General features: G+C 36.9%; 1 protein-coding gene and 1 long non-coding RNA gene across 3 annotated transcripts in view; both read left to right on the top strand.

Annotated features, from left to right (window-relative positions):
- Window positions 1–26,696, top strand: part of LOC105039213 (probable 2-oxoglutarate-dependent dioxygenase AOP1) — a 92,707-nt gene that overhangs the window by 4,732 nt on the left and 61,279 nt on the right. The window contains exons 2-3 of one of the 2 annotated variants that reach the window (XM_010915290.4): window positions 3,814–4,135; window positions 4,268–4,692. The exons of the other annotated variant lie outside the window; for it this stretch is intronic. Coding sequence (XP_010913592.2) covers window positions 3,814–4,135; window positions 4,268–4,537 — 592 coding nt within the window. The 3' untranslated portion in view covers window positions 4,538–4,692. Of the gene's footprint in view, window positions 1–3,813; window positions 4,136–4,267; window positions 4,693–26,696 lie in introns of those variants that run through there. 2 annotated transcript variants of the gene reach the window in all.
- The window catches only part of LOC140852158 (uncharacterized), a 20,470-nt gene continuing 13,860 nt past the window's right edge, over window positions 20,087–26,696 (top strand). Inside the window, exons 1-2 of the long non-coding RNA XR_012135137.1 lie at window positions 20,087–20,373; window positions 21,821–22,027. This is a non-coding gene — a long non-coding RNA (uncharacterized lncRNA). The remainder of the gene's footprint in view (window positions 20,374–21,820; window positions 22,028–26,696) is intronic.

Here is a 26,696-nt window from a genome sequence, read left to right as displayed (position 1 = left end):
CACATGCTCAACTTTGCTTGGTTGACCGTGGTGTGCACGTGTGATGCATCGCAAGCGATGCAACACCCTGCATACATATGTAAGTCTGTCTTTTGCTTTCAATTGTTTTGACTTGTTTTAGAATTATTTCGATGTTTGAATTATGCTTCATACAATTTGTTGGGCTAGCCATTGGAGAGGTTTTTATGGCTAGACTCGCTGTGAAGGAGGCATTATTAACCCATGACAGCTAGTAACCTTCCTGGGTGCTTTATGGGCGAGCAACTAGCTTTTGAAATTGGAGAATTATTAGCCCATAATCATTAGTAACCTTCCCAGACACATACTGTAGCCTTTATGGGTTTGCAACTAATAGTTTTAGTTGTTACCTGACTGATCTTTGTATGAAGGCCATGGTCCAGGCTCTCCATGCTATGAATTAGAAAAGCACTCTCTCCTTATGGCAGCTGTCTCTGCACTCTCTCTTTTCTAGTCCTTTTATGCTCTTCACTCGCCTTTTTTTTTTTCCACTATTTATGTTATTATTTTCCCAAATTTCATATATTTTCAAAATATTGATTTTCAGCAATTGAAGGAGTTGATCTACTCAATCCTTCCACATGCTCATGCCGCGCTAAGAAGGAGACAAGCTGAGTCAGAGATTTGTTGTACATTGGGTGCATTAAAGCCATTTACCCCCAAGAGAGGGACAATGATGATCTTAGAGCAACACTTAGAACATCTGGTTTAGATTCACCTATTTTCTGATTTTTCACTTATAAATTGGTTCTTTTTATTTTATTCACAATTTTTTTGTCAAACAAATTTTTAGAGGGTGAAACTTGAGTAAGGTTGCTCCATTGTGACGTAGGTTCAAAGCAAGAAACAATCTATCCACATGCCAAGGTAAGGCTGCATATATTTGAACTTTCCCCAATCCCATGACAACAGCAGCCTTGTGCGCTGGGCCACGTTTATTACATAGGACAGGTTTTAGCATAATGGTAAGGTTGCTTTGATGTGATATGCATGTCATAGGTTTAAAACACGGAAACAACCTCTCAAGACCCTGCAATGACAAGAGCCCCATGCATTAGGATGTCTTATTATTATTATTATTATTTACCTTCAACAGTCTAAGAGCATTATTAGTTTGACATAGTTTTGATACTTTATTAATCAATTTCTATGAGTTTTCTAATCAATAAACCTTGCTGGATTTCAAAACTATTGCTATTCTACATTGCCAAATAAATACTTTAGTTTTTTGTAAGCATGTAGGTTACATTGATAAACAACTGTTGCTTCTATGCCATATTATTGTTTTCTGTTTCGGAGTTTTGATATGCAGAATTTTTTCTCAAATGAAGACATTCTATAATATTGCAAGCGCAAATTATGTTTTAGCAAACACCTGCAGCAGTGGTTAGCTTTTTTGTTCACTGTTTTTGCTTTCAGTAAATAGTAACCTATTTAGAATGAACACTTTCTACACCTAGGTAAATACTAGCTGTATTCTTATAACATATCTCTGTTTTTCAACTTTCTGAACACATTAATTTCTGAACTAATTTCTGAAACTAGCATTTGGAAGTGAGGATTTTAAAGCCTATTTTGCATCAATTTATTGCTAGTTAATTGCTGTAGTCATTAAAAATTTTATTGTCTTAATTGTTATTCTATTTGAATGATACTTGAAACCAAAAAAACATAAAATGTTAACTTAAAAGTCTGAAACTTGTATGCCTAAATTTGTACCTTTGTGTGCACATTAGTTACAAGTTATTAAAAGCTGAAACAGAAATTTATTTGACATTGATTATAAGCTACTAAATACAATGTTTGCTAGGGGTTTTTATTGCAATTCTTGACATCAAATTCTGAAATTCAAATTGTCACTTTGTGACTTATTTGTGCAAAATTATTCCATCAATTTTTTCCCTTAGACATGGTTGTTCATGACGATCAAAACTCAATCGAACCTAAGAAGGTCCGATGAATCTTTCTTCAAGGGGCGGCGGTGCCAAATGAGGTTTTGGCTAACCACACTAGGTTTAATATCAGCCATAGAGGTTTCGCCAAGTGACTCAAACCCTTCTATTTTAACAGATTCAAACCCAAATCATTCTCAACTCAGAACCTATTCTAAGAGAAACTCCAGTGCACCTTCCACTTTAACTTCATCATATTGAAGTCTTAGAACCTCATCAGAGATTGACTACTGTTGTTGACATAGGATCCTTCATACTCTGTCCAACTAAAGCCACTAAAGAACTAGGAAACACTCTTGAATCAGAGTATGGCTTAGAGGATACTGACCTCGACCAATTTGCCATGTCCAAATTCTGAAGGTACATGATGGTGGATAATAGGTTAGCACTCAAATCCATAAATTTCAAGAGCTCCTTAGGAAATTAAAGCTGAGATGTCTGGATCTTTTTTCCTTAAAACCTATCAAGCATCCAATCTGATAGATTGCCTTTCATCTTCCTGGACTAATCATACAAGAGAGCTGATCCACAAGTAAGGTGACCTAATCCTGACAGAAGTTATCAATTTGCTTGACATAAATGAAGAACATTGATCGAAGGTCAAGCCAAAATGTGGCTATAGTCCTAGGGTGAATCTAGCTGAGTTTTTGGTTGCCAACTATAACAGGCTCTCTATATGATGCATCGAGGAGGCTTCTTTATGGAATGTTAATTCTCTGAAGTCTATTTTGTGTTTGTTGGAAATGCTTGGGGGCCCGACACTGGCACTGAGAAAATCCCTGCACCCAAATCAGACGAAGGATTCCTTTTTTGCACCATAGCCCCACCTTGAATCACACTCTCTGTGAATTCACTTGTGCTATGTTGGTGAACTTTGGGCCAATCCCTCCTCAGGATGCATGAGATGCATCACATATGCTCAAGGTTTATGATCAGCATGCATCTCAATATATGGATAGAATTGTTACCTGCAACAAAAAACACAACTGGGAGTGGGACTGATAATGATGCTTCATCACCCTTGCAACTAACAACGCATCAATTCTACATGTGTGCACAGAGAGACACACCCATACACACATGCATATGTAGATAATGATGCTGCATTCAGGCGCTTTATGCATATGAAGTCTACATTATGTAACATTTCAAAAAAAAAAAAAAAGTCTACATTATGTGATGCATTTGCTGCGCATTTTGGTCCAATATCAAAAGGCCTAATGATTCCTAAGAAAAAGTTAACAAAGAATGCTTAGAAATCACTTAGATCAGCCACATGCCTATGCTTTTTCATCAATCTCTGCCATCTATGTGTAATTTGGGGTTTCACGTTTTTGATTATGAGATCAACTTTTCCAAAGTTTAAGTCACCAAGTGATGATTTAGAAGCAGGCTAATGAGGGACGTGTATAAACTCGAAACTTTTGAAAGTTCCCTTTTCTTTTAGAAGGGTGAGTCAAATGCTGCTACTTTGATACTGTCAGCATTGGCAGGATGCTTATCATCAACATTGCACGTAGATTCAAAACTCACTTTCAAGTCTTAAAAACAGCCATTTTGAATTCGTCCATCAGGAGCCTTTTCTTTTTACGGCCTCCCTTTTTAAACACATCTACTTGCCATTTAGAAATACACGACTTTGACATTGTTGTATATTACTTAAAAAACCTTTTCTCACTTTTGTTTATTGCTTTATGTCAACTTTATTATTGATTATTATTTTCCAAGGATTAATCATAGATTTTAAGGATTATTATTGATTCTAAGCTCCTAACGAGCATTTGAAGAGAAAATTCTGGGTGATTTTATGATGCTTATAACATTTATTTCTTGTCTTTGCTAGCCAAACAGTGTGCAACTTTGCCAAGCAAGTGCAGAAATTGGAGCAAATAGTTGAGAGGATGGTCCTACAGAGCCTGGGTGTTGATAAGTATTGGACTTCTCATACAGAATCACTAGCATATGGGGTTCGGCTAGCGGAGTATGGGGTTCCGTTGGATCAGGAAACTAAGATTGCCATGGGTTCCCATCTAGATCCAAATATGATGACCATAATATGCCAGCATCAAGTTAAAGGACTTGAAGTACAAACAAAAGATGGTGAATGGATCGTTGTAGAACCCTTCCCAAACTCCTTCACTGTCATGATTGGTGAAGCATTTGGGGTAATGACTTCCTTCTGTTATATATAATTAGCTTTTGATATGATACTAATGATCAATGATGGTGTCACTTTCTTAACAAGATTAAGGTACATCTAGAGTGCCTTATATTTCTGCTTTATTTACTTCTGCTAGGCATGGACTAATGGAAGACTGCAACCTGTGCATCATCGTGTAAGGATACAAAGCAATCAGAAAAGACACACTGCTCTTTTTGGTTCTCGACCAAAAGATGGTTCCATGGTACAGACCCTAGAAGAACTGATAGATAAAGAGCACCCTTTGCTTTATAAGCCTTATAATTATAATGACTACCTCAAATTCCGGTTCTCCACTGAAAGAGAGAGAGCTGAGGATCCGTTGAGGGCCTTCTGTGGCATAGAAAGAATTGGATTGGATGCCTGAGCATCCCAGTTAAGCATGTTTTCGTTGTGTTGGCATGTAATGTATTGATCAAACCTTTTTGTTGTGCTGTCTTTAGTTGTGTATCGTTTATTTGGCCAAGGATAATAAGATGGAGATTTAAAATGAATTTGAATAAGGTAACTACTTTGTGATCACCATTTTCTGGTAGATTGTTCGGTGATTTAATTTTGCTTATATTCTTCTTGGAGCTTCCTCTCTGACTTTTGTTGAACGTCGATTGGTGTCCCTCATAACTTGCAGGAAATGGATCATCTGACATGTTCTGTCATCTTGTAGGGATGGCGAACGTTATTAAAGTCATGCCATCTAGATTAGCAAGTAATCTACGCTATGCAGCGGGCTCTATTTAAATGATGTTAAAAAAATAATAAAATATAATAATAATAAAAAATTAATATTTTATTTAGAACACATAGTTTATTTTTTAAAAAATTATTGTGGTCATATTTCTACTTTCTATCCATATGTAATCATCCAATGCAAAATAGTTAGTATATAATAGTGGAACAACAAACAGCTATATACATTATATATAATATAAGACATTAAGTATCATCCCTATCTAAAATTTCATCTTTGATTTTAAAATTTTATTTTAAATTAGCATCAAGACAATAATAAATTTTTTAAATTATTAAATAATAATAAAAAATAATATATGAAAAATAATATATTTTAATAAATTTTATTGACAAGAGTAGAGAGACTTATCTCGGTCGCTCCATGCCTTTCATTTGATTGAGATGGATCTAAACTTCTATATTCAGTTACTCCAAGCCTCCCACTCAATTGAGACTCCTGCAAATAGAAAAAGTAAAGAAAAAATTAGGAAAAAACATATGAACAAGCAATGAAAACAAAGGAAAGATGGAAAAATTAAAAGGCAAAGACCTTTATCCGCATTGATTTAAAATTTATTTTACTACAAATTAAAAGTTATAAAAATAGTAACATATTCTTAAAATATAATAAAAAATTAATTAAAAAAAAAGATAATCAGATTCATAGTCTTATCTACTAAGTACGGTCGATAATTTCATTATGTTGTATCGAATCTCAAGTTTTTGATTTAAGCAATTCTAGTTTTTTGATTATTTCTTCCAAATTTTTTTCCTAACAAAATTTCAACAATATCCATTTATACAAATATAATTAAGAGAAAAATTAAATTTTATAGAAAAATTTTAAACAACTAATTGAAAATAAAATCTAAATATATTCTAAAATATTTATAGGATGAATGCCCATACTCAGAGCTATGAAGCTAGAATCACTAAAAATATCTTGCCAAAACTTTTATAATTTGAAACCTCAAGAGATGAATTCACACCGCACCATAGCTCGCACAAAATTCCCTACGAGGAAACCCCAATTGGCACCTAGGAAACCCTCCCTCAGGTGCCCTTCTTCCCACAAATCTCCAAAACAGAGAAAAAATGAAAAGAAAATGAAGTGAAAAAAAAAAGAAAAAATGATCAAATTATGTGGGAAAAGATCTTACCTTATGTCAAGAAAACCTTACCTCCGGCAACCAAGCCATAGTCAAGGACTTTATAGTAATTTTGATTTCACTATAAGATAAATATATATTAATTAAATCTCAATCCTTGGGCATGAAAACACTTAGAAGTTTCTTGTTCATGGCCTCTACAACCCTCGGCCCGAAACCAAGACTCCACCGCTGATTTCAACTGATCGTCGAAGAAATCGTCACAATTTGATCAATTTTTCAATCCATTTTTTGTTCACAGATGGTGAGAAAGGCCATTGATTTTTTTTCTTTGGTTCTTTCTTCTGTTCAAATTTACCACATTTTGCTTGTAGTAAGTGAAAACCCTATTTTTCTTGAATGATTTTTCTAATTTTTGTTTTTTTCAGTTTATTTGAATATGACGATAAATTTTGTTCAAATATTAGGTATTGCAGAAAAAAAAAAAAGTTCAGACAACTTGCACATGGTTTTGTTTAGAGTAAGGATTGTAATATCATACTACTGTATCTTGCTTGCTCGTTACTTTTATCCTCTCCAACCCCTACCACCCCACCACAAAAAAAGAAGAAGAAGGTAGCAGCAGCTCTGCCAGCAAAGTGGAGGACCACCAAACAATGAGCCACATAATTGCTTAGAATTCCAAGGAGAGCCCCATGTGCAGTCCACTCCTATCTGTGGTGTAATGGAATACATCCATAGTTTTTTTTTTTTTTTCGGTCCAAAAATATGGTACCTTTGTCCTTAATTTTCTTAGATACTCATGAATACAACAGATCTATTCAAAATAAAACCATCTATTTTACTTGTAAATTATCATGGACTAAGCTTAGTCCTCAAGAGTCCCAACTGGGTGGGATGCTTAAAGAGACCGAATAGGGAAGCCAAGATGATGGTTGGGGTTTTGTGTTGGGTTTTTTTCCCATCCTCAAGAGTGCCAACTGGGTGGGAGGCTTGGAGTGGCTGAATAGGGAAGCCAAGATGATGGTTGGGGTTTTGTGTTTGTTTTTTTCTTTCCATCCTTAAGAGTCCCCCATCCTCAAGAGTCCCAATCGGTTGGGAGGCTCAGAGCGGCCGAATAGGGAAGCCAAGACGATGGCTAGGGTTTTACGTTTGTTTGTTCTTTTTTTTTCTTTTTTCTGTTCTCCTAGGTCCCAATTGGGCGGGAGGCTTGGAATGGCCGAATAGGGAGGCCAAGATAATGGCTAGGGTTTTGTGTTATTTTTTTTTTCCTCTTTTTTTCTTTTCATTTCCTTCTCTTTTTCTGAAATCTATGAGAAAGAAAGCATCCAAAGGAGATCGGAGGAGAAGGCCCATGTCGGTGATGATGGGGAGAAAAGCGACAGCGGAGACCGATAGGAGGTAATGATGAGAAGAAAAGAGAGGAGGTTAGCATCTCTCTCAGAGATCTGTGGGAAGGAATGTACACCTAAGAGAGATTGGAGCCAGAAGCTTGACACCGGTGATGATGGGGAGGAAGGCGACGGCAGAGACAGACGGGAGGTGGCAGCGAGGAGAGCAGGCTGAAGGAAGATGTCCGCAAGAGATCAAGAAGGTTCAAGAGGGTTCGAAAGCATTCGAAGAAAGAAACGGAGGAAAAAAAATCATCGGAGGAGTCCTAAGCTTACGACACGTGTGCATCGGGAGGCCATTGGCTTGCCCTTTAATGTATAGTATAGATATAGATATAGATATGAGAATGGACCAACGTAGCTACCATGCCAAAAAAACTAATATAGTTTTCTGTGCCTGAGTGGCTCAAGGGTACCGACTAGCTTTAATTGTTTTGCTAATTAAAATAAAATATAAAATGAAATATGGTAGTTTTTTCCCTACTTTTTGCTCCAAAAAAAAAAAAAGAAAAAGAAAAGATGAGGAAGAACAAACAATTGTGACATTCCTATGATCGATCTAGTTTTTAAGATGTTGTACTAGTAGAAGGCTGTTGTTGACTTGAGAATGTCATCTCATATTTTCTTCAGGTTATAGTTAAAATGATCTTGCTCTTTATATATATATATATACACACACACACACACACACACACACATATATATATATATATACATATATATATATATACATATATATATATATATATACATATATATATATATATATATATATACATATACATATATATATACATACATATATATATATATATATATATATATATATATATATATATATATATATATATATATATATATATATATATATACATACATATATATATACATACATATATATATATATATATATATATATACATACATATATATATATATATATATACATATATATATATATACATACATATATATATATATATATACATACATATATATATATACATACATATATATATATATATACATACATATATATATATATACATACATATATATATATACATACATACATATATATATATATATACATACATATATATATATATATACATACATATATATATATATATATATATATATATATATATATATATATATACATATATATACATATATATATATGGATAGATTCGGATAAGATAGATCAGATTTGGATTCAGATCTGATCAGATCAAAACTAGACAATTAAGATTTTACAACGATGATCCAAGTCTTGTATATAAAAAATCATATGGTTTAAAGACCCATAATCTATGCATCAAGTGATCAAAAAATACATCTAATTCAATTTTATTTAAGCTGTTTAATTTTTGATTACTTGATGCATAGGCTAGGAAATTCTAAATCATATGATTTTTTATGCGCAAGTATAAAATCTTTATTATAGAGTTTTGATCTGACAGGATCTAAGTCCAAATTCGATCAACTTGATTCTAACCTAACTCTCTCTCTATATATATATATTGGGCAGTGGGGGTGCTTTAAGGTAGTGGGATCGATTACACGAGGATAAAGACAGTCATGAGCATCCTCATACAAAATATCCTTGTACCTGGGGAAGTTGGCCAGCAGACATCAGAACCGCAATCCTAATACAGCTGGCAATCTTTGATGAACATGATTCATAGTCCTATTGCTTTGGTAGATTCTAGCCATTAGTTTCTATTAATAGCAGCAGCGTTCGCTGGACGCTTAGAGTCCAGTTGATGACTCTTTTGCTGGCCACTCTCTAATTCTGCATGGCACTTGACAACTTTTTGTTAATTTTATAATAGTGCTAAATGAACTCAAACACCCTCAGGCTGTACCTAACTCTTGGCTGTACAACTTGCTCCTAGCAGCCAGCTTGAAGCCTTTGAACTTTTAGAGAAATTCTTTGTGCACCGCAAGCGGTATAGAAAATCCAGCATAGAGTGCACCGCTTTACATAATTAGTTTATGTGGCCACTACTTTTCAATGCACATTTAATAAATACATATAGTTCCACTTTTTCGTTTAAATATTTTGGATGACGAAAATACCTCTGCTCTTTAGAAAATATTATGACGTTCTATGACATATTATGACTTATTATGATTTCTTATATGCAGGATGTCATAATATCGCTCCAAAAATTATAACATCCTATGGCATATTATGACATCCTATGTCAAATTATGATTTCCTACATGCAGAATGTAATAATATGGCCCAAGATATCATAATATAGAAGGGATATTTTTGTCTAATCATTTTTTAATGTGCATTTAATATTTACAGTTTTATTTTTTTATTTAAAAATTTTGAATGATAAAAATATCCTTACTCTTTGAAAAAAATTATAACATCTTGTGGCATATTATGACATCCTACGTCAAAATTATGACTTTCTGCACATAGGATGTCATAATATGGACAAAAGATGTCACAAATTTTTTCAAAGAGCAGGAATATTTTTATCATTTAAAATTTTTAAACAAAAAGATGAAACTACATATATAAAATGCACGATGGCTACATGGACCAATCACATAAAGCGGTGTGCTTTATATCGAATTTTCTACACTGCCCATGGTGCACAAAGAATTTTTTGAAATTTTATGGTTTCCTTTAGAAAATCTTGAACTGCCATCCAGCCATGATGCTTGGTGGGTTGGGCCTTAAGCCGTGCCTTGCAAATGAGCCCAACTCACAAGATCGACATAGGCTACCTCCAGTTTATAGAAACTATGAGAAAGTTTTTATACACCACGTGTGGTGTAATAAAAATGATGTGGAGTGCACCACCCAACCATCTTAGAGCACGTAGCTATTACTTTTTAATGCATATTTAATAGCATATTTAATATTTGTAGTTCTATTTTTTTATTTAAAATTTTGAGTGACAAAAATCTCCTCCTATTCTGAAAAAATTATGACATCCTATAGCCATATTATGACATTCTGCAGCCAAATTATGACTTTCTGCATATAGAAAGTCATATTTTTTTTTCAAAAATTATAAGGAAGAAAAGATATTTTCATTATGAAAAATTTATGAAATTTTTAAATGATAAAAATACTCATTTCCTTATGATATCTTGTGGTCAAATTATGAATAAAAAAATTATATTTTGATTGCAAGATATCATAATATAGCCACAGGATGTCATAATTTTTTCAAAAAAAGAGACATATTTTCATCATTTTAAATTTCAAATGAAAAAATGAAAGTGATAGCTACGTGCTCAATCAGGTGGGGTGGTGTATTTTTTCTGCTTCGCATACGGTGTACACAGAATCACTCTTAAAATTATTAGCTATAATCCACCATAGTGTGTGGCTTGTCTCAGAGAATGGTATGTCTTATGGTTATAATCATCATTATGGGGTCTCCAACTTGGAGGCAGATTCATCGGTCCAGAATAGGAAGGTGTTGGTGTATATTATCCGATCTCATCATCATCTAGACATATGGTAGTAGATTATTACCTAAGTTAGATGTTCTCTCAGATTACATCGGCCTCCAACTGACCTATCTCTTTTATATTATCTGCTAATTGGTTTAATCCTGAACTGCTAGTAAGCAGGACGCTCATCTTGATTTACTTCCGATCTCCATCATCTTACTTCGATTTACTTAATTATTGACACCAAAGACATGATGCCTAGTTCGAATAATTATTGATGTCAACTATTCCACATCGATCTTTCACTGACGTGCTATCAAAAATATAGACGGTTATTCGATAGCTGTCATCCAACTCAACAGTAACTGTCTTCCTACTATATCCTAGCTCATCGCCATATAGGTAGCTGCCCCATGATCTCTGCACAGCTAGCCATTCTGTTATAACAATTTAATGGTCAAATAAATCTTTAATGACCCAACAGATCTCTAATGGTCTAATGGTCAACAGATTTATAACAACCTAACTGATCTCCAATGGCCTAACAAACTTTTCTTAAAGCCTAAGCAAGCTCTCTTTATATTAAGGAGGATAAAGTACTCTCCAATAGGTAAGTCAAAATTCATAGAGATAAAATTCTGCTAAATTCTTCACTAAGAAATCAAAGTTCTCTTTACTTCTCTCTACTCTCGAACTCTCATTTTTTGCTTTCTATTTCTCCATTTTCACCATCTGTTCTTAAGGCCCCGACTGACTTAAGTATCGGAGGGTCCTAAACTGAAGGACACCCTATAGTTTTAGGACTTCTTTTGTAGATTTTGCTCATGGTTCAGATCGGCTCAACCTCAGCTCTCTAGTTGAGTTCATTATCGACCTCACCTCTGGAGCCTTGCAGCAACAGAAGGCATCCGAGATAAAAAGGCTGACAAAATGTTTGAGGGTTTGCTTGAACTGCTGCTTGAGTAGTTTCGAAGTCTAAACAGAAGGAAGAGGGACATGGAGGGGAGATGATTGGTACTCTCAACTCCAGTAGGGATGTCAGGGATGTTCTATGGGAAGGCTAGCTCAACAATTGATGCTTTTGAGGTGGTGGACTCAACAAGGTCCTTAAGAATGCTGGTTTTAAGAACGAGTGATTGCCCTTCTCCCTCTTTTTTTTTGTCTTTTTCTTCCTATGGGATTTGGATCGAGCTACAATAATGATTCTCTGGGTATTTGTAAGGATAGGCTTAGTCCAATCTGATTTAGATATTTGTATTGACCCAAACCCATGATTACTATGAGAATTTTGGGCCCAATTGTCCAAACAGCCTTTGAAAGAATGACAAATTCTCTGTGCACCGCAGATGGTGTAGAAAATCCGACGTGAAATGCACCGCTTCGTCCGATTGATCTACGTAGTCATCACTTTTCAATGCATATTTAATGCCTACAGGTTGGCTTTTTTGTATAAAAATTTTATATGATGAAAATATCCCTATCTCTTGAAAAAAATTATGACATCCTATGGCGTAATATAGTCCAGGATGTTACAATATAGCCTAAGATATCATAATATGAGAGGGATATTTTTTATCCAATGATAAGTGGTATATTTTTTATTTATTGAAAATATTTTTGATAATTTATGGTACTAATATCTTCTTAAAAATCTAATTTTATGAATAAATTAATTTTTTTTGTAAAAATAAATAATTTTTTTAAAAAATAAAAATAAAATATATTTATAAAAAATAGAGGGTTAATTTAATTGAGTAATTTAAGCACCAAAATGATGAAATTTTTTTGAAAAATTTAATGCATATATATTTTTTATTTTTTAAGCAAAAAATCGGAGCAAAAATTGAATCAAAATATCCTAAAAAATAAAAAATATTACCTTCAGTGCACGGTGGACCGATCTCTCAATCCATGGAGTCAGGGTGCGATCCACGAGAATAGTTACGCAGTCCACAGGCATGGTTCACAGTAAGAGAAAGATCTTGGGCGCGATCCAACGGCTGAGATTTAATCCGACTTAGATCCAATAGCTGCTGTTTATTGTCGGTTTATAAGAGGACTCTTTTGCGTGATCTGACGGTCCAGAAGCAATTCATCATGCGATCCAACGGCTGTTATTGCTTCCGACTTTGAATAGAACTCTTTTGCACGATCTGACGGTCCAAAACCAATCCCAAGCATGATCGGACGGCTGTGGTTCGATTTGACTTTGATAAGGATTAAAACTATGAATTTTGATCAGATCTGGATGGTCCGAAGCTGATCCGACGGTCTGAAATATTCTTAAAAAGATTAATATGATTTCTAAGAGTTTTAGGACTCATTTTTCTATCAAAAAATTATAAAAAATTCATCTATAAATAGGAAGTCCGGAAATAAGCTTTGGGAGTAGAAAAATTGACTAGAAAGTATAAAAAAAATAGAGAAAAAAATAAAATAACTTTAGAGATCCAAAAAAAAAAAGAGAAGTCAGTTCGCTCTACGGAGTATGACGAAAGATGGAGAGATCATCAACCATCTTTCCGATGAGACTGGACTGATCAACTTCAGATCTTTATTACAGTTTTATTTTTTTTAAATTTTTTATACTTAAATTTTAATTTCAATTAATGTAAAATTTATTTTTTTGCACTTTAAATTTCTATCTTTTATTTTTCGCAAGTAGATGGTAGGATCTAGTTAGTAGATCTTAGTATTCGATTTATTTTATTTTTTTTAAATTATTATTATTTATTTTTATTGTAAGTAGATGCTAGGATCTAGTTAGTAAATCTTAGTATCCGATTTATTTTTCATACTTTTAATTTTTATTTTCTGACTTAAATTGCTTTCTCTAAAATTTTATTTTATTTTTATAAAATCAAAGATTTCAAATCAAAATTCTGCCTTCTCTGTGGATTCAATCTGACTCACTACTTTCTATGTAATTTTAAATTTTATTGAAGTCAGAATTTGATTGATAATCACGATGTCCTAACGACAGCATCGTGACCCTATCAATTTTTGACGTCGTTGCCAGGGAGGGCACCAATTTTAATGTTTGATTTCTTTAATTTTTTTATAAATTTAACTTACTAACTTTTTTATTATTTTTTTATCTTTGTGTAGAAAAAAAAATTCAAAAATTCAAAAAAGAAAGGTAGAAAGCTTCAAATTTTGCTTGGTGAGATCAATCATAACCCTAATCCTAACTATTTTTTTTAGTATTAATTACTATTTTTTTAAATTAACCTAAAATTCATCCACATAAACCTAATAAAAATTGCATGACAAAAGTATAAACTTAATTGTTAGAAGCATTCATCATCTTAGATTTTTTTTTGGTGATCGCTGGAGACAAGGTAAGCTTTCAAGTTTAATTAATTTCATGCATCTAATTTAGTTACATAGAACCCCTTGTTTGAAATTGATTGTGCATATTCATCTCAAATCAATTTAAGGGCAACACCCATAACAAGATAAGGTGAAAATTTATCACCCTTTCTTGGTCCAAAAACAACCAACCAGCATCCCACATTAACCCAAACCTAACTAAAATTAAGTAGACATAGGCCCCTAGGATCAATTTAGTTCAATTTGAGTATTGTGGTCAAGTCAAGTACAAAGTAAGTTTGGACTCACTCCTGAAACTAGTGTCTAAGACTAGAGGTTACAAAGGCTCTACCTAAGTGGATTCATGGTTATTTAATTGGTTCTATTAGCTTACCTGGTAAATTCAATTGGTGTCTAAGGCAAGCAATGGGGAGACCCCCACGACCCCACCTCTTATCTGGCTAGTTGAAGGAAGTGCGAACAAACTCAATTTGTATCTAAACTAAGCCACTCTATATCGAACTGTTAGGTTTAAGAAATCTATAGGTGTCTAGGTTTAACTGTTTGCTAACTTGATTGCAATTAACACTTAACCACAACTAATTCTTCTCATCTTACGTCTTTAGGTCTAAGACTTTTCTTAAGGATCTCACATTTAGAACTTTTCTCTTTCTTTCTTTTTTCTTCTTTTTCTCCTCCTTCTTCTTAAAAAAAACAAAAAAAATCTTAACAACACACATAATAGAGTTTGCATTAATACATGCATGGTATAATTTTTTCTGACCTAATTGAACTTAATCCTGAAATTGAATGACTGATCTATATTACAGTTAATAATCAAATGGCTAGAAATACTAAGAACCACCTAGGTAGATGAAGAAATATTTTATTTTTTTCACTTATAATCCATCGATGTTCTCATTATTCTATGGGATCAAATATTCTGACTCTAATCCTGAGGTCGATTTGAACCTACTAGTCCAAAAATTAGATAAAATCGACCTTCTTATAGATAAATATCTAGCCTTAGATCTACAATCTCCTGTGCAATACACACAACCTTCTAATTATCAGGAGATTTATTCTATCTATGCTAGCCTAGCCCATCATGTGAGTGAATGTCCCATGACTGTACAGTTTTCATCTTTCATCCAAGAACAAGTTCAAGCTACTCAAAGTTACTCTAGTCCTGTTAATGATTCATTCTTAAACACATATAACTAAGATTGGAGGAATCACCTTAATTTTTCTTGGAGATCCCAACAGACTCAGGTTAAGACCCAAATTTTTTCTGTGCAAAATTTTCAGAATGAGCCCCAATACCAAAATTATGCCTATAATAGTGGTTAACCTTGTCAGCCTATCCAACCATCCTATTACAATCAGCCGTTATACCCACCTTCTCAATAGACCAATCTAGCCGATGATAGATTTATCCAACTTTAACAAATGATCATGACCCAACAGCAATCCCTCGCTAGGCTAGAAGCATAAATAGATCAATTAACTGAATCTACCATAAGGAGAGAACTAGGTCAATTGCCAAATGAACCAATACCGAATTTTGAAAATGACCCACCCATCCACCAATCACCTGGACCTAGTCATCAATCCAATGTCCTACCTAAGAATCTCCAATTTGAAAGTGACAATGTAATTTCTGAGCTTAAAAGTGATAGAATTCTTAAGGATCCATACCAAGATCAGGTGAGTAAGGCTAGTACTGATGCTAGCCAAAATATGAATTTGGAAGAAGAGGTTAATACTGAAGCTAACCCAATAGAAGAACTTGAGCTTAGTACTGATGCTGACCTAAGTGAAGAAAAGAAGAGAGTGGATGGGTTATCCAAGATATATCCATCAAGAGTCTCATTTTTTTCAGCCTTAGAAACCAGTTCTTCTACTTTAGAATTACCATCTCCTTCAGAATTAAAATTATCTTTGATCACACTTGAGAATACGTTTAAAATCAAAAGACACCCTTTCAGTACCCATTACTTCAAACTCAACTCCTAACCTAAAAATTCAATTCATGAGCATTTTAGAAGAACAAATAAGAGAAATTCTCGATAAATAAGGGTCTGTGAATGGGTTTATGAATTATCTTTCTAAAATTAAGAATGAGGATGTGAACTACTTTCTAAAAATTGATAATAAAATATTAAAATTTATTATAGAACATCTTCCTGAGATTGGTAATTCAAAATTATTAAAATTTGTAGGGATCTGAAGATAATCTTGACTAAGTTGGGGGGAGAATCAATTGTGAAAAGACTTCTGGATCAGGTGACATCTCTCCTTTTCTTTCTCTTTGCATGCACCCTTCATTTTTTCTACTCCATTGAGGACAATGTCGATTAAGTTGGGGGGGAGGATAATAAAAATTTTTAAAATTTTAAAGTCCTCAAGTAAGTTAGTATTTAGTATTTAAGCATCTGATTATACTTAAGAATCGAGTTAAACCAAGAATTTTTTAAAAAAAATTGATGTACAGACCAGAGAGTTTGTGAGATATTGAAGAATCAAGTATTAAGAAAACTCAATAAAGAATTAAGCTTAGAACTTAAATAATTTTCTTTGAGTATTTTTAAATTTTTCTACTAGCATCAAAGAAGAGTTAACTTCTTATGGACTTGTGTAAAGTAACTATATATTTTTTCATATATTCAAAAAAAAAAATTTCAAGTACTTCATGTTGAGTAACCAAGCTTCTTTGCCTAAGCAAGCATTGAGTTTCACGTCAAAAGGTATGAAGGGCAAAGAAGCTTTATTGTAAAGCTTTATTGTAAAGCTTTATGGATTCTATACCTAGTGCCCTAAAGTCGTCTGGTTTGGGAGTCATTGGCTGAAAACTCGCTATATGGGTTAAACAGAAAGCTTAAGGGGTTAAGACACTCAATAGCAGTACAACGTTTAAAAAAAAAATCAATCAATAAATGAAGGACGGAAGTAACAATATACTTGTCCATATGAAGATTAATGATTTAGAGATAAAGATAGGAATAATTTAGAAAAGTTCAGAAAAGATTTAGTGTTCTTAGCTTAACTTTCACCTTGATAAGTATTAATATCCTAATGACATACCTCATTTACACTCTACTGAACATCAGTGGTCCTTTTTAAAAATTATTTAGTAAAATTTGAGATTTTAAGTTAAACGGTACTTGATTCTAAATTTTTTCTTTACTCGAGGACGAACAAAGTTCAAGTTGAGGGGTGTGATAAGTGGTATATTTTTATATTTATTGAAGTTATTTTTAGTAATTTATGGTGCTAACATCTTTCTAAAAACATAATTTTATGAATAAATTAAATTTTTTTATAAAAATAAATAATTTTAAAAAAAAATAAAATTAGAGTATATTTATGAAAAATAGATGTTAATTTAATTGAGTAATTTAAGCACCAAAATGATAAAAAAAATTTAAAAATTTTAATGCATATTTTTTTTATTTTTTAGGCAAAAAATTGGAGCAAAAATCTAGTCAAAATACCTTAAAAAATAAAAAATATTATCTTCGATGCACGGTGGATCGGTCGCTCGGTCCACGGAGTCACGGCGCGGTCCACGAGAATAGTTACGCGGTTCACAGGCATGGTTCACAACGAGAGAAAGATCCTGGATGCGATCCAATGGTTGAGATTTAATCCGACTTAAATCCAACGGCTGCTGTTTATTATCGATTTATAAGAGGACTCTTTAGCGCAATCCGATGGCCCAGAAGCAATCCATCATGCGATCCAACGGCTGTTATCGCTCCCGACTTTGAATAAAACTCTTTTGCGCGATCCGACGGCTCAGAACCAATCCCAGACATGATCAGACGGCTGTGGTTCAATCCGACTTTGATAAGGATTAAAACTATAAATTTTGATCAGATCTGGACGGTCCGAAGCTGATCCGATGGTCAGAAATATTTCTAAGGAGAATAATATGATTTCTAAGGATTTTAGGAGTCTTTTTCCTACTAAAAAATTATGAAAAATTTATCTATAAATAAGGAGTTCGGGAATAAGCTTTCGGAGCAGAAAAATTGAATAGAAAGTATAGAAAAAAATAGAAAAAAAAATAAAATAGCTTTAGGGATCCAAAGAAAAGAAGGAGAGAAGTCAGTTCGTTCTACGGAGTGCGACAGAAGATGGAGAAGTCATCAACCATCTTTCCGACGATGCTGGACTGATCAACTTCAGATCCTTGTTACAGTTTTATTTTTTTATTTTTTTATTCTTTTTAAATTTTTGTACTTGAATTTTAATTTCAACTAATGCAAAATTTATTTTTTTGTACTTTAAATTCTTGTCTTTTATTTTTCGCAAGTCGATACTAGGATCTAGTTAGTAGATCTTAGTATCCGATTTATTTTATACTTTTAAAATTCTTATTATTTATTTTTATTGTAAGTAAATGTTAGGATCTACTTACTAGATCTTAGTACCCGATTTATTTTTCGTACTTTTAATTTTTATTTTCTAACTTAAATTGCTTTCTCTAAAATTTTATTTTTTTTTGTAAAATCAAAGATTTCAAATCAAAATTTTACTTTCTCTGTGGATTCGACCCGACTCACTACTTTCTATGTATTTTTAATTTTTATTGAAGTCGAAATTTGATTGATAATCACGGTGTCCTAACGACAGCATCGCGACCCTATCATCCAACCATTTTTCAATACGTATTTAATGCCTGTAGGTCGATTTTTTTCGTTTGAAAATTTTTAATGACGAAAATACCTCTATTTTTTAGAAAAAATTATGACATCTTGTGCATATTTTGGATGCAGAATATCATAATATGGATATAGAATGTTATAATTTTTTTAAAAAATTAAGATATTTTTATCATACAAAATTTTTAAATGAAAAAATCGATCTGTAGGTATTAAATGTGCGTTGAAAAGTGGTGACTACCTAGATCAATCAGATGAGGCAGTACACTTTACATCAGATTTTCTATATTGCCCGCGGTGCATAAAGAATTTTGCCTAAAAAAATAATGTGATTCGATGGGTGAGAGAAAGAGAGAGAGAGAGAGAGCCATCTCTTGGCTTCTTTAGGATTTAAGCATCCCAGAAGGAACTTACAGCTCCAACTTGGGAAACCTTCAGCAAGGTGTGTACGATACTTATGTAGTGCATGGTTGAACCTAGACGATTTATATCTGGTGGGCCTCCCGTCTTTCTCTAAAATAAGGAAAATAAAATCTAGAGGGCAATTTATTATTTTAAGAAACCCCAGGCTGAAATGTGGCATGATCTTTATTTATTTATTGCATTCAAAATAAATCTTTTACAACTTCTTGAGAAGAGTATTAGATCACGTCAAGCTTGAAAAAGAATGCTTCAATCATCAATATGTTATATAAAACTAATGATATGATTGTTAAGAATCTGTCATGTGTCATCATCAAAAAAAAAAATAATATTATATAAAAATAAAAATATTATATAAAAATAGAGATATGATGGCTGAGAATATATCATGTGTCATCGCCTGAAAATGTAATCTCAATAAAATTCTAGCTGAAATATATCCTATAAAAGTGCAGACTCATCAAAAGAAAGAAATTTTATAATGGATAGGCTCTTAATGGATTCGTAATAATAGAATTCCTTATCATTAGAAACTCTAAATCAATCACGTGGAACGGTGGGGGATCTTTCAAATTTCAAAATTCATGAATTCATGGAATCTCACTGAAACCAAAGTCGTAATAATATGAGGCAATCCCAAACCATTAGGATTTGTTGCCGTTATCATTTAAAAAAGAAATTTTATAATGGATAGGCTCTTAATGGATTCATAATAATAGAATTTCTTATCATTAGAAACTCTAAATCAATCACGTCGAACAGTGGAAGATCTTTCAAATTTCAAAATTCATATGAACTCGTGGAATCTCACTGAAACCAAAGTCAGAAAGAGATATGTATTCACTATTTCCTTTATTTATTTATTGATTTATTTTTCTCTTTAAAAGATGGATAAAATAGGAATGATCATAACTTCTACAATCAACCTCAATCTTTACGAATCCATAATTATGATTTTGCTGTTTTATAGAAAACATGACATATAAGACAAAAGCTATTAAAAACTATAAATACGGGATTGCTAACTCTTCATAGTGGCTATTTCAAGCTTCCCCGATGCAGCAGTTTTGCCCTCACTGAGCAAAGGGGATCCTGCTTCTTCGATTTCACATGAGTCACCCAACTTTCCTGGCATCCCAGGTACCAGATCCGCTCTCTTTTTCTTTGTTGATGGCTGAGAGTATCACGATTTGCAAGTTAGGCAAGGGATTTGTAATTTGTCCACATCTTTTGAGTTCCTTCCTCTAATATTTTTTTCGCTGCTCATTTTTTTTTTATTTTATTTGCTATCGTTAGTTAAGCGTTTGACACATGATGAAGTTTTGCCTCATGATTTTCTATTCACATACTATTATTCCTGTCTAATTAAATCTATGGGGAATATGAATTATGTTTACTATGGCGCAATTTGATCTTTGTTAAAGAAACACAATATTATTCCTTAGTTGGCAGCGGGGAAGATCATTTTGGCTTTGTTTTGCCATTGTAGATCTGTGGTCTACAGCTAAGTAAAATTTATATTTTGCGCATGTTTCATGGAATGAGATTCTTGGGTGAGATTGATATCCTTTAGATTTTACTTGACATGTGATATGTTGGATTTGCAATGTTTTGGCACTTAAGTTGGCATGTTTAATTGATGAGTATGTAGGTATGCATAAATTTATGCATATGGTGTTTCGGAAGACTTTATCATCCAGATGCTTTTCTGTTCTTAGACTTTATGTTGTAATTATTTTTTGTGGAACTTGAGGGGTAAGATATATTAGTCTTCTTGAGGTGGTATACATATAACAATTCCATCATTTAGAGCGTCAGACCTCATCTGTTAGCTTCGAGAAGTATCATCAGAAGCAGTTTTTATTTTCTTCTAAGATCTTATCATCGTCTCCGATCTCGATCCACGTCACAAATTCGATCGGAGCCTCAATTTGACCATTGTTTCATTTTTTAAACTCTAAATCTGATTGCTAAGGGTCACTACTTCTCAATTTAGATTTTCTATTCTGATCCGAAATCTATAATTTCATATCCAATTGGAGGTGATTTATCGATTCTAATCATCCTTTTTGATCCACTGTTGTAATTATTTTCTCATGCAAAGTTAAGATGGGTTTAGATGGAATGACCTTCTGGACTATATTTAATGAATTTAAGCTCATATCAGCATATTAATAGATAATCAGAGAAAGCCTAGTAAGCCATGATTAGATTATGTTTATTAGATATGCATAAAACCTTATGAAATGATGACATATTTTGCTTTTCCCTTTTTTCACATATTTTTGCTTCTGGATGATTGGATTAAATTTCAAGTTGATTAGGTTATTATGAAAGTATTGCATGCATTCCAACAAATGTATTATTCTTTTTTGTTTCTGAAAAAGCAAGCAAGGCTTTTGACTGTTGTAGATAAGGAATATTTTGCACATATGATATTTTTTTATTATTTGTGTTGTATGCATACTTCATAGTCAATTTTTTTGAGATTTAAAATTATTCTTTGAAACCATAAATCTGATCTTTGGAATACCTGACCCTTAAAATGAATCAATAATGTTGCCTCTCCTTTCTTTATATCTATTAGTGAACCACACAAACATCGATGATCCTTTGGCAAAATTACAGTTTCGATGATGGCCTGAAGAATTCATCATATCAAAGATACTTCTACTGCTGGTGAACCACACAAGATTAAGGTTAGAATCATAAGATTGTGGGAGGTTCCATTCTATTCCAATCCAATCCAAAAAAGAAAGAATGCAACCTTGAAGTGGTGCTTTTGGATGAATTGGTATGTAACTACTAAGATTTTAGTATTATTAAATCAGTATTTTAATGAACTATTAGTAATGTTGGCTGGGTTAATACCCTTGATCTCTCTTTTTCTCTTATCTTTTTTGTTCGATCGGATACATTTCTATCATTCTTTATTATGATAGATCCAAACTGACAGAAGAGCATAACAATCTTTTCTCTAATCTAACTGATAAACAGAAGTCAGTATATAAAAAAATCATGAATGTTGTGTCAAGCAATAAATGTGATGTTTTTTCATTTATGGTTATGGAAGAACCAAAAAAATCTTCATTTATTGAACTGTAGCTGCTTTATAATCAAAAGAAGAGATTGTTCTAATTGTAGCTTCTAGTGGAATAGCATCTTTACTTCTTTTAAATGGTAGAACTGCACATTCGAGATTTGAAATATACTTGATGATTAATAAGACTAAGACTCCACTTGTAAGATCAAGCAAGATAGTCCTATTATTGAACTTTTAACCATTACCAAGTTGATTATTTGGGATGAAGCATCTATGGTGCACAAATGTTATTTTAAAGTTTTGGATAGGTCTTTAAGAGATATTTTAAGATTCTCCAATCCAAATAGTATGCAAGAAGCTTTTGATGAAAAAGTTATTGTATTTGGTGGTGATTTTAGATAAATTCTGTTGGGTATAAAATATCCTCAGCCGAAGTTCTCAGCGGGAAGACTCCGTCCGAACTCCTACGGGAGCCGGGCTCCGTCACCAACTCCAACTGCGGGAAGACTCCGTCTGGACTCCTACGGGAGCCGGGCTCCATCACCAACTCCAACTGCGGGAAGACTCTGCCCGGACTCCTACGGGAGTCGGGCTCCATCACTGACTCCAATGGCGGAAAGCTCCGCCCGGACTCCTACGGGAGCCGGGCTCCGTCCATGGCTTCAACCACAAAAAAGACTCCGCCCGGACTCCTATGGGAGCCGGACTCCGTCACCAACCCCAACTGCAGGAAGATTCCGCCCGGACTCCTACGGGAGCCGGGCTCCGTCACTGACTTTAATTGCAGGAAGACTCCACCCGGACTCCTACGGGAGCCGGGCTCCGTCACCAACTCCAACTGCGGGAAGACTCCGCCCAGACTCCTAAGGGAGCCGGGCTTCGTCACTGACTCCAACGGCAGAAAGACTCCGCCCGGACTCCTACGGGAGCCGGGCTCCGTCCACGGCTTCAACCGCAAGAAAGACTCCGTCCGGACTCCTACGGGAGCCGGGCTCCGTCACCAACTCCAACTGCGGGAAGATTCCGCCCGGACTCCTACTAGAGCCGGGCTCCGTCACTGACTTTAATTACAGGAAGACTCCGCCCGGACTCTGTCACCAACTCCAACTGCGGGAAGACTCCGCCCGGACTCCTATGGGAGCCGGGCTCCGTCACTGACTCCAACGGCAGAAAGACTCCGCCCGGACTCCTACGGGAGTCGGGCTCCGTCCACGGCTTCAACCGCAAGAAAGACTCCGCCCGGACTCCTACGGGAGCTGGGCTCCGTCACCAACCCCAACTGCGAAAAGATTTCGCCCGGACACCTATGGGAGCCGGGCTCCGTCACTGACTTTAATTACAGGAAGACTCCGCCCGGACTCCTACGGGAGCAGGGCTCCGTCACCAACTCCAACTGCGGGAAGACTCCGCCCAGACTCCTACGGGAGCCGGGCTCTGTCACTGACTCCAACGGCAGAAACACTCCTCCCAGACTCCTACGGGAGCCGGGCTCCGTCCACGGCTTCAACCGCAAGAAAGACTCCGCCCGGACTCCTACGGGAGTCGAGCTCCGTCACCAACCCCAACTGCAGGAAGATTCTGCCCGGACTCCTATGGGAGCCCGGCTCCGTCACTGACTTTAATTGCAGGAAGACTCCGCCCAGACTCCTACGGGAGTCGGGCTCTGTCACCAACTCCAACTGTGGGAAGACTCCGCCCGGACTCCTACGGGAGTCGGGCTCTGTCCACGGCTTCAACCGCAAGAAAGACTCTGCCCAGACTTCTACGGGAGCCGGGCTCCGTCACCAACTCCAACTGCGGGAAGATTCCGCCCGGACTCCTACGGGAGCCGGGCTCCGTCACTGACTTTAATTGCAGGAAGACTTCGCCCGAACTCCTACTGGAGCCAGGCTCCGTCACCAACTCCAACTGCGGGAAGACTCCGCCCGGACTCCTATGGGAGCCGTGCTCCGTCACTGACTCCAACGGCAGAAAGACTCCGCCCAGACTCCTACGGGAGCCGGGCTCCATCCACAGCTTCAACCGCAAGAAGGGCTCCGCCCGGGCTCCTACGGGAGCCGGGCTCCGTCATTGACTTTAATTGCAGGAAGACTCCGCCCGGACTCCTACGAAAACCGAGCTCCGTCACTGACTTTAATTGCAGGAAGACTCCGTCCGGACTCCTACGGGAGCCGGGCTCCGTCGCCAACTCCAACTGCGGGAAGACTCCGCCCGGACTCCAACGGGAGCCGGGCTCCGTCACTGACTTTAATTGCAGGAAGACTCCGCCCGGACTCCTACGAGAGCCGGGCTCTGTCCACGACTTCAACTGCAGGAAGACTCCGCTCGACTCCTACGGGAGCCGGGCTCCGTCACCAACTCCAACTGCTGGTAAGCTCCGTCCGGACTCCTACGGGAGCCGGACTTCGCAATTTACTTTAATTGCAGGAAGACTCTGCCCGGGCTCCTACGGGAGCCGGGCCTCGTCCTCGATTTCAACTGCCGGTGAGCTCCGCCCAGACCCCTACACGAGCCGGACTCCACCCTCGGCTGTGACTGAAGGAAGACTCCATCCGAACTCTTGCGAAAGCCGGATTTTGAGCTCCTCTAGGACAGATGGCTAACTACCTCTCTCCGCCAAACACTCCAGCCGGACTTCAGCCGGCAGACCTTCGCCCCCTGGCGCGCTGCAGTAACGGTCGCGATTCTGCTCCATTCCTTACGGCAGATTCCACGCAGCTCCATCACCCCACGACCCTGTTCCACCTTTTGCGACAGATTCCACACAGCTCCATCACTCCCTGGCAGGCCGTAATAATGGCCACGGTCCTGCTCCACTCCCTGCGACGGATACCGCGAGATTCTTCTATCCTCTGGCAAGTCGCGACAACGGACGTCTCTCCGCTTCTCAAGGCAGACTCCACGTGGCACGCCCCGGTAATAGCCACGGGTCCACCCCACTACTCTCCACAATAAACTTTTTCTAACTATGGACGGCCCACTGCCAGACGGTTACAGGCATCAGCATCAATTTGTTGCCCCCTCTGCCTATAAAAGGGGGAACCCCAGATACATTATTTTATAAGCTCTCATTTTTACCTAAAAACTCTGCTAAAATTTTCGTTCGAGCACTCCATTCTTGTTGAGGCAGAGAACTGACTTGAGCATCGGAGGGTCTTGCCGGAGCAACCCCACCTCCGGTTTAGACTTCTTTTGCAGGTCCCAGCGGCGACCGTGACTCCCTCGACTCCAGCTTCTCCGGCGCAGGCGGATTTTTGCACCAACAAGATTGACGCTAGAGGAAGGGCCTGTGTCTTCGCAGTATCCTTGTTCTTAAAGGAGCGCTCAACGAGACCACCCCAGGCATTTCTTTCGGTGTCCCCTCCTCCTTTCTCCACTTGGTCCTTGCTCGATGCCTCCCCGCAAGGCATCCATGCGACGGTCCACGGCCTCCGCGGTCAGATCTCAGACTCCGGCCTCACCTCCTGTTTCCCAACCTCCTCCTCCTCCTCCGGCGACGGCAGTCGGCGCGGAGCAGTTTGATCTGCTAGCGCAGCAGGTTAGAGGCCTCACTGAAGCTGTGCAGGCTATGCAGCAGCAGCAGCTGCAGGCATCAGTGCGCCTGGAAAGGGTGTCACCGGAACACCAGAATCCGACGGCGGGGCGGGCCACTTGGGCCAGCCGCCCCGTCTTTCCTGGGAAAATGAACCCGAGGGTGGAGAGCCCTCAATCGGATCACGACTCCACTCCTGGAAGATCCCTGCCCCCATTCTGCCAGAGGACCCTCGAGACTCGAAGTCGAGAGGATTTCCTAGACCGGAGACTCCAAGAGATGAACCGGCGGATCGAAGAACTCTGTCATGCTCCCCCCGCTTATGGTGAGGATATTTGCACTGACCCTCCCTTTTCTCAAATGATCATGCAGGAACCGATCCCGCCAAACTTCAAGCTTCCCCAGTTCGAAAGCTACGACGGGACTTCGGACCCGGTTGATCATCTGGAAGCCTTCCGGACGATGATGCTGCTTAATGGCACTCCCGACGTCATTCTATGCCATGCTTTCCCATCCACCTTGAAGGGAGCGACGAGAAACTGGTATTCAGCCCTGAAGCCGGGTACATCTTTTCCTTCAATCAGATGAGCCATCAATTTGTGGCCCATTTTGTCAGCAGTCAGCGCCCCCGGAAGGGTTCGGAGTCCCTCATCAATATCAAGCAGAGGGAAGGAGAGTCCATTCAGGCCTACATCAACCATTTCAACGTCGCGGCGCTAGAGGTCCGGAACTTGGACCAATCAGTCGCGATGGCCGCTCTGAAGGGCGGCCTTTAGAAGAATGACCTTTTGTTCTCCCTAGAGAAGAAGCACCCCAGGAATTTTACTGATTTGTTGGCTCGGGCTGAAGGGTACGCCCGAGCGAAAGAAGCCTTCAAAATGAAGGATA

The sequence above is a fragment of the Elaeis guineensis genome, chromosome 1 (genome assembly GCF_000442705.2).
Source record: "Elaeis guineensis isolate ETL-2024a chromosome 1, EG11, whole genome shotgun sequence".
In the NCBI taxonomy this organism is placed as follows: Eukaryota; Viridiplantae; Streptophyta; class Magnoliopsida; order Arecales; family Arecaceae; genus Elaeis; species Elaeis guineensis.
This window is presented reverse-complemented; position numbering and strand designations above follow the sequence as displayed.